The 9,616-nt window shown below is 32.1% G+C and overlaps 1 protein-coding gene across 2 annotated transcripts in view; it reads left to right on the forward strand.

Annotated features, from left to right (window-relative positions):
• Positions 1-9,388, forward strand: part of NUP58 (nucleoporin 58) — a 40,366-nt gene extending 30,978 nt beyond the window's left edge. For both annotated transcript variants that reach the window (XM_006738120.3, XM_006738121.3), the window contains 3 exons: positions 4,103-4,201; positions 5,813-5,908; positions 7,234-9,388. In XM_006738120.3, the coding sequence (XP_006738183.1) occupies positions 4,103-4,201; positions 5,813-5,908; positions 7,234-7,403 (365 nt within the window). In that variant the 3' untranslated portion in view covers positions 7,404-9,388. The remainder of the gene's footprint in view (positions 1-4,102; positions 4,202-5,812; positions 5,909-7,233) is intronic.
• Positions 9,389-9,616: the final 228 nt, after the last annotated feature.

The following is a 9,616-nucleotide window of genomic DNA, read 5'->3' on the forward strand; positions in this document are numbered from 1 at the left end:
AGTGTAGGAATCAGTCCCATAATTAGTGATTATCAGTTCTGATTATTTAACCAGCTAATCAAACCAACATAATACCAATTTACTTTTTAGAGCCAATATTAATCTTAAAATAGATCAGATAAGCATGGGTTTTGGTTAAGTATTCTTTAAAATATAAAGGATTTCCATTTTAATAAATACAACTTGAGAAAGGTCAGTTACTTAAAATGTCATGGTATAAATGAATTATGTTCTGTGGTATACAACTAAATTTGAAGCAAAACCACTTGTCAGCATTGTTGTTTTTAGTTCTCTTATGTAGACAGTCTTGAGAGGTCATGCATTTTGGGCTCATGGACATATGAAGATATAAGTTCGTTCTGTACATATGAGTGCCTACTATGTGCTAGGCTCCGAGGATACAAAGGTAAACAATATGAGTTGAGTATGGTGTTTGCTCTCCATCGTGGTGGAGAATGTTAGCTTGATTTACAGTAATCATCTTGAGGAGCCTTTGCTCATTTAATTTTATTGTGACTTTTGCCACGCTTCAGGGAAACTTGACTGCTTTCTGTGTTCCCTGCAGTTCTGAAACCCACGTAAGGGCTTCCTCATCGGCCTTAAACAGTCTTACATTGTTTTCGTTTTGAGTTGTGTGGATTTTTAGAACTGAGAAGCTAAACAATAGTAATAACAGTTTTGCATTATGTCTTCTCTTTTTCCTTTTGTTTCTTTGAAGGCCTCCCCAGCTCCATAGTGCATTCCTTTATGCATCTTAGAATATTAGTTATTCCAGTCATGTTACCACTACAGGGAGATGGATGAGGTCTCTTAGATATGTACTGCTTTCATGAGTTACAGCCTGTTGAGAAATTCTTGCATTGTGCTTTGTACTCAGTGACTTATTCTTTATGTCTCGTGACTTTGAGGACATCTTTTTTTTTTTTTTTAAGTGCCAATAACAAATTTTAAAGACCATCTAGATTCAGTTAGGTAAAGCTGGTGTGCTGTTTTTATACATCACTGTTGATCTGTGCAAGATCTGAGTTGTCAGGGGTTTTGCTTTTGGTTGCATATGAGTTCTTGACTTCATTAATGTAAAAAGTGCAGATAGCTTCTTAGGCTTCTACCTTCTGAGGGTGGTTTCTGCGTAGTCTTTCTTGGAGGTGGAGGTATGGATTTAAGTGACTTCTTAACTTTTCTTTGGTGTTTTTTAATGAAAAAATGTAATAGAGATTAGGCCTGCATGATTTATGGTTATTGCTTCTGAAGACTGAAGAGAATTGATGAAAAACCAGCAGGCTAATTATGTATGAAATAAGCATCAATACATGGATAAATGACATATTAGTAGATCTTGAGTACACTTGTCCATCAGTGCTTTTGAAGCCTCTTAAAAAGCTTAAGACATTTACATTAGGATTATCAGTATAATTTTAACTTAGGATAGATTGTTTTAAGCTAATGTATTGGGATTAAGTTTTGCTGTTGTGTTTTGACACTTTTAAAAGTTCTTGATGTTTACATAATAAGACTATTCTCATGTGACTTAGCTGCTATTTTTAAGGAGAGCTGAGACATTTTGTTAGGAATTCCTAATTTCTAGCTTTTAGTGTAGGTTTGGACATTTAAGATGTAGTGTTAAATAGGAAACTTTAAGTATTTCATTTTAGTTTCTTGTAGTTTTGTGGTTTTGTTGTATTTAACAACCAAAGGAACATTCCCCATTAAATCAGTAAGTAAAATTTTTCAAATTGGGGAAAAGGCATTTTTTTGTTTCTAAGAAAAATTATTTTTAAAATATGACTTAGGAATAATCATACTAATTACATTAGGTATTTTGAGTATTATTGAAAATTATTAAAAATTTTAGCACTTTAGTCCTTTTCCTGTGAATGCAGTTTTACTTTTAAGAAAGTAGAATTTATTCTGGAAAATATGAATTACAGTGCTAAACTTGATTTTGTTGTGTGTGAATATATTATATGGTAACTTTTGTAAAATGTTACTCTACATGAAGATTTCACTTTGGGCAATTATTGGGATATATTACTACTAACTTGGTTTTATTTATGGAACTAAGCCTCTCATTGAATGACTATTCAGATTTTGAAACAGATTTCTTGAATTGTTTACGTGACTTTTGCCTGAAGGATTTAGATTCTGCTTTCTAATAGTGAAACTAATTTATATGGTGGCCAGAGTGTAATATATGCTAATACTTTGGCATGGGAGATATTTATCATGAGTTTTTAATATTAAAAAATGTTATACATTTGCCTACTAGTTTTATAAATGATGTTGCCTTCAGAATTTGTGTGAAGGTACAAAACTCAAAGTATCATGTACCTGTTGTGCAATGGAAAGTCTTGTCATGTCAGAGTTCTTGATTACCTATATCCTGAATATTGATGATTAGGGTTACTCTTAAAAACAGACCCACACACAACAAAAAGCATGTTATTTGAGTAACTCTTAACGACTTGTAGGGTTGAGGGCTGTGGTGTGCATTATTCTTTAGGGTCTTCCACCAGCAGTGCCTCCTATCAACATGTGACACTTAGGTCTCTCAGTGTTCAAGAAACTGGACGTGTGTTTTCTACGTGTTATTTTTGTTAGAAATAAGAGAGTAATATGCTTAGTTTCTTTTTCCTATAGTAACATTTTACAAAAGAGCTGCTAGGCAGGTATTTTATTCTCAAATTGATCTCAAACTGGATGTAAAAATTTAAATCCTTTTTTAATTTATTTTTTAATAATAGTATAAGAACTCTGGCTGCTATTAGTTCTTATTCTTTATTTTCTGGGTAGAAGCTATTTGAAAAGTCCAGTTTCTGTCCCAGTGTAGCAAAATGCAGCTTCCTCTTTTTTTTTTTTTTAATGCTTTATAATTTTACACTACCTTTTGAATATACAAACCTCATTCTTCATTGAACAACTTGAAGGCTTTGATTTTTTTGAAAAGTTTAAATTTCAAACTGTATATTACTTTGGCAGTTCCCTCAACTTTGAGATGCACTGATCACTGTGCTTGAAAAAGACAAGACTGAAGATTGTACTATGAAATTTATTGAATAATTTTCATAAATTATTTATCAAATGAGAGATTTTTAGATTTTTGTATTCTGCTTAGTTAAAGAAAAAAAAAGTAGTTAAAAAGAGAGGCTAGTAAGTTTGATGCTATTCTTGCCAAACAAACTCAGCCAAAATCTTTAAAGTAACAAACGGGAAAAGGATGACTAATTGTTCTGCACCTGAGTACATTTTCCAAAATGTTGGAAAGAAACTTCTGAATTGAAATCTTGAATGTATTGAATCTGTCAAGGTACACAGCGGTGCCTTTGTAAATGTTCATTATCTATCTTATTTAATCAGGTGATAAGTGGTGTAATGTAGCAGAGCTTAATAATAGAACTCAGTTATCACTTTTTGTGAACAAGTTGGAATTGTCATGTTACTGTGTAATTGATTTGCTTTAAAATGAACAATAAATTTAATAAAATAAAACATTGTCTTGTTTTTTATCTATTTATTGTATATATTATTTATATTTCATATAAAAAGTGATGCCTAGTTTTTTGGTACTTACTCTTATGAAGTAACATGATAGTTTTGCCACGTTAGTGTCAGTCTGATCAGTTGAGACTTGACTCTAACGATAAGGAGCTTGTTTTAAAAAGAAAAAAAAATAAAAACCTTTACTGATTACACCAAGTAATTTCATCAGAAAACAAGTGGGGAGATCTAAAACCATTCTAGAAGTAAAACTAAAAGAATTATAATTTACAATACATTAAAGATTTCAAATTACTTAGTAGGGTAAATTAACATTCATCGTTCAGTGTGGTAAGCCTCTTAATTGTATGGCACAAACAAGTCACTTAAAAACAATTTTGTTTTGGATAGGTAAATCAGTTAGGATAGATAAATCAGGCTGGGGAGACATCCTGAAAATTGAGTTTTAGCAAATAGCATTTGTCAAAATTAATCACTGTTTATTTAAAAAATAATTTCATAAAGAAACTTTAATCTTGAAAGAGTAAGGCAAATTTGTTTTTTTTCCCCCCCCATTTTTTGTTTTGTTTTGTTTTGTTTCTGTTTTTGTTTTGTTTTGTTATACCAGGGCCACAGCCATCTCTGGGAGTTAGTTTTGGAACGCCATTCGGCTCAGGTATTGGCACTGGCTTGCAATCAAGTGGCTTAGGTTCTTCAAACCTTGGAGGTACACTTTCACTTTTCTAATATTGCAATGGACTATTATACATTTGAATTGATAGTAGCCTGTAAAAAATTTCTAAGAGGGTCTGCTGTTTTGGAAGTGAAGTTTCCATCTGACAAAAACAGTTCTCCAAACATAATTAGTGCTTTCTAGTATTAGATTTAGAACTTAAAAAAATCATTTCATCTTTGGTGAATAGTAAGTACAAAAGAGTAGTAAAATTAATTGGTAGGGATTTTCATATTTTCAAAGCAATATGCTAAAATGTGAAATTGAAAATTACTTAGTTTTAATAAATTTAATTAACTTTAAAAAATCAGTAGTCTTAATAACATCGGTTTGGAGTCCAAACTACTGGACATACATCCTACTAATCATTATCTTCTTCTTCTGTAAATGACACTTTAAATGGGGAAATAATTTTTTTATAATTGAACAGCTCGGCTTCTGTCTTTTCCTGAGCATTTTTGGCATATTTGCCTTTATGCATACTTGTATATGTAGCAATTAATAGTTTTATAAGTTAATTCTAACTAGTAAGGTAAGTCTTCTATAAGTCGTCATGCTAAATACAAACATATTCACAATTCTCTGGTATGGGTATTTGAAAGTAGAGTGTATTGTAACAATTGTATTGTCATTCATTATAAATGAATAAGGTTCCCTTATTTCCACTAAAATACATCATCATAAGAGGGAAGCCAGTGAGCAATCAAGGTTACTTAATATAGTAGTCTCTATTGGAATTAGTAGAATTTTGGCAGACAGCATATGTCCTATGATCTATAATCCAATTTGCTATCATATTTCTTAGCGTAATAGGCCATAATACTGTCAAACTCAGTATTTTAGATAAGCTGTTGCAGAGTGGCCTAAGAATTTGAATCTTATTTTTAGAGCACTTGACTTTTAAGGGAATGGAAACAGTCTTTATTTAGCAGAATCAACTCTTCAACTTTATATAATGAAAAATATTTCTTTATTTAAATTGTGAATAGTATTATTAAGAGAAAAACCAAGAATGCTCCCACTCTAAATTTCTCAATTGTTAACATCGGCTGGTATGTGACAGGAGACTACCGTTACTGAGTAGATTTAACGTGATTGACTATGTTGTAATTATGCAAGTTTTCAGTGGTAAAGGTGTGTAAGTGAAAACGTTTTGGTAAAAAGCAGAGTAAAGTTAACCTTATGGTACTTGGCATTTGAATTGTTGTGCATGTCATGCTTATTTATGAATTTAGTCAGTCTTTTTTTTTTTTTTTAATGAAATATCCCTAAGTAGCTATGTTTATATCTGTTTGACATCATATTTGAATGGTCACTAACATTTCTAGTCCATTTGGGAGAGAAAATACTAATATGATCTTGTTCTTTATAGCTTTGTTCTTTAAAAATTACTGATGGGTCATAAATTTAGTCTAAATACATAAAAAATGTTTATCTCAGATTTAACCTGATTCTTCCAAAAGCCTTATGCAAAAGAGTAAATCACAGGTTTCTGTAATAGCACTGTATTTATTAGACCTTTGATAATTTTAGGTTTTACTTGTCAGTATCCTTTAACCTATGTTTTACATACCATTGTATATTTCTCTATTACCCTTCCACTAGGATTTGGAACTAGCTCTGGTTTTGGATGCAGCACCACAGGGGCCTCCACATTTGGATTTGGAACAACAAATAAACCCTCAGGAAGTCTTAGTGCAGGTTTGTGTGTTTTTGGCCTGAATTTCAGGCAGATTTAAAGATGCAAATTATTTAATTTAAAAGTATAAGTATTGTTATTTCCAGTATCCAAAAATGATCCCTGATTCAGTTTCTACCCCCTGAATGAAGCATGCAAGCCTAACAAATCATACAGTTTTCTCTCTCTCATAAACTAAAAGGTTTGTGAAATATTTCTAACCAGACTTATTAGTTTGATATAATAAGTAATTATGTCCTCTTTTAACTAAGTAGAGAGTCTTTTAAACCCAAAGACTAGTTTCAATGGTTAAACAAGTCTCTTCATTATTATAAAAATAACCCATGATTATAAAGGTTTTAACCCAGTTTTTATCATTATTTAGGAGAATAATTTTTCTCCCAAAGAGATGTTCTTTAGTTATCAGTCCCTTTGGTTTTAAGAACACCAGGCTTAGACATGATGATTAATTGGATTCTTTGTTCATTTGGAAGGCAGCTATGCTCACCACTATACCACCAACGCGATTCTTTGTTCATTTGAAATAGGTATATAATCTTTTGACTCTTCGAGTAGAAAATTCCAGATTTCTTCTCCATTTCCTTTATGTTCGTAAATAATGGCTTGTTTTAACATGCAGTGCTTAGGAATAAATAGCATGTCTGAAATAATGACAATACTTATTAAGTTATGTTTAAATTGAGGGAATTTTAAGGAAATTCCATTTAATATTAAGTGGTATTTAAAATCAGCAGTTCCAAAAGAGTAAAATAACAGTAGAATTCAGTGGTTTGAGAATTATAATCTAAATATGGTACTTTTAGTTAAGTAGGCAGTGCTAGTTCTTGATCTTAGTTTTGCAAAGGTTCTTATAAAATCAGAACAATTGGTACTACTCTTTGGTGTGTTCATTGCCCTGAAAATCGTGGGTTACGGCCTTCTTGGAGGACTTAGGATTACAGGAGTGGGCCCAAAGGTTGTGAAGTCTCTCTTCTACGTGTTGATAATATGTTTCTAGAGGGGCTGAGGAGGAAGGCACCATGGAATATTTAATTAACAGGAAAGTATCTGACAACTTGAAGTTTTCTGTAGAGTTCAGTTATTTGTGCTAAGGTTTCTCTTTTGGCCTGGATCACTAAATTTCTGTCTTGTTTAAAGGTGCCTCTTAGTTGTTAGCTAAATTATTTTCCTGTAAAATTCCATGTTACAAAGTTAGGGTTCTAAGATACTTGTTATTTTTATAGATTATATATTCTTTTAGCTAGAAATTTACCTCTCATCCCCATTTTTTTATATTTGTTTTTGTTATTTAACTTCTGATATGAATATTTTCTTCCCTAAACATAAGGCTTTGGCAGCTCAAGTACATCTGGGTTTAACTTCAGCAATCCTGGCATCACGGCATCAGCTGGTTTGACATTTGGGGTGTCCAATCCTGCCTCTGCAGGTTTTGGAACAGGAGGACAACTCCTTCAGTTGAAGAAACCTCCAGCTGGAAACAAAAGAGGAAAAAGATAAACATATGGGTTGATGTGGTTGAGAATTCATAGCAGCATCGTTCATTCTATGAGTCTATTTTTCTAAAATCGATGCAGTAATTAAATTGCATCCCAGGAGATTTATAAAGTTTTGATATTTTTCCCTACTCTGGAATCTGAACTTTGTTCTTGTTTGCCATGCTAAACATCTTTTTTCTTGTGAATTTGAAACCCAGTTGTGTATTTTTCATTATTTTGATTGTCAGTGTAAGAAATGTTCTGATTACATCACTGATTAGTAAAACCTATTTAACCTAGTGTCGTAGCAATGTTTTTGTTGATAAGGTTTACATGATGTGAATATATGCACATTTGTTTCTTATACAGATGGTATGAACTCTGAGTCCTATACTAGAATCAGTTTGTTCCTTGATAAAGGCCTTTTGAACTACACTGCAGGGCATCTTGTGAATACATATGTAAATATATACAGAATAATACACACAGTTGTGTGTTCATATAAAATATATATTTACAGACCTACAACTTTTGCCTCAGACTTGTTCCCCTTTTCTAAGGGTATTCTATTTTTCACCTTTTAAGCTTCAAATCCTCAGTGCTTGTAGAATGATGAGCTTAGAGGTACCAGGTCATTGCAGTTATTTGCTTAAAGATTTAGTGAAATGATTACTGGTGTAAATATTTGACCAACTCTGCTTCATTGCCCCCCAGTCTTTTCCATTTTTGTTTCCACGTTAACCTCTAACAGCTACTCTGAGTGAGGAGTGCTGTAAGAATCATTGAACAGACTTTAACAACTTTTATTATCCCATATACCCTCATATTGCCTATATGAGATGTTTTCTCATATCTGAGATGAACCTTCAAGAGCATATTTGAACTCCAGACTGGTGTCTGGGGGCAAAGAGCTATTAAGCCAAATTGACTCTATGCAGGTGAAGGATGCACTATTACTTTAGTGGAAACTTTTCTAGCTATTCCAATACAGAGTTCTTTCTTATAGGGCTATTGATATTGACACCAAATGGAGTGGTTTATCAACCTCTTAATGTCTTAAGTAAGTGCTTAATTTGGAATAGAGAAACAATATATTTTAAGAAAAAATGTATTCTTTGTAGCAACTATAAACTATCCCATTTTAACAGTGAACAGAATTCCAGGTAATAGCACATAGGCATGTCAGATTGCATCTGTGTAATATTTGTCTATATTAGTATTAGTGACATAGAGTGGGTGAAAAAGAGGGCCCTTGGAAAGAGAACTGCCTTAGCCATGATTTCAGACAGAAACCATTAGGTAGACCTACTTATCTTTCAAGTACAGTTTTCAAATGGGATGTGAACATGGAATTTCATTGAAAATAGTTTAATTTTTTATATAGAAGGTTTTGTACATAATGTGCATCAAGTGAATATTTTCAGAATCATTTTCACCAAGACACCTTTTTTTCTAAAATAGGTATTGCATATATATATATATATACACACACATATATTTTTAGTATAATGTTAGTTGGGTTTGATTATTAAAGTGTTGTTAAATCTGTTTTATTTATCCGCATATAGCAATGATTGGCTTTTTGGAATTGAAACTTCTGCGCCTTGATGCATTAAAATAAGGAAAATGCTTTGTTTCTGAGCACTGAAGTTGTTTTTATTTTTGCATACTTCTCTAATACTGCAATCCCCAGATCCAGATTTTGGGGAGGGGTAGGAAAATGTGGGATTTTGTGTTTTGAATTACTGTCGGAATTAAATACCCAATTACAGCAAACCTTTTTTTTAAAAGGACGTTGCATTGTGCTGCAAAAATCTGAGTATTTATATTTCTTATTTTTTTCTTTATATATTTTACATTTTAATATGTTGAAGCACTGGAAATTTGTAACAGATCAATTTGTGATAGGAGTTTAAATGTGTTGTCATTGTCCCGTTGTCTTCACTCTGTCCAGAGCCTATCATTATGTAAACAATAAAATTTATTGTGTCAGTTGCTTTGAATCTTTATAGGTGTCAGTAGTTGTTCTTAATATGTAATTTTCTCTTTATTGCTCTTTTATTCCCTTTGGTTGGTTTTTAGTGTTTTCTTTTTACCAGGTTAAATATATTGCTTCTTTAAAAAATTACAGAGTGAACACAAGATAGTAAGTTCTTTGTCACTTGCTTTTGTCTTCTCAAGATTACAAAAACATAGTTATATAGAAGAATATTGGGTAGAATGTGAAAGTCCCCT

Source organism: Leptonychotes weddellii, chromosome 3, assembly GCF_054177405.1.
Source record: "Leptonychotes weddellii isolate Sample4059 chromosome 3, ASM5417740v2, whole genome shotgun sequence".
Classification (NCBI taxonomy): domain Eukaryota; kingdom Metazoa; phylum Chordata; class Mammalia; order Carnivora; family Phocidae; genus Leptonychotes; species Leptonychotes weddellii.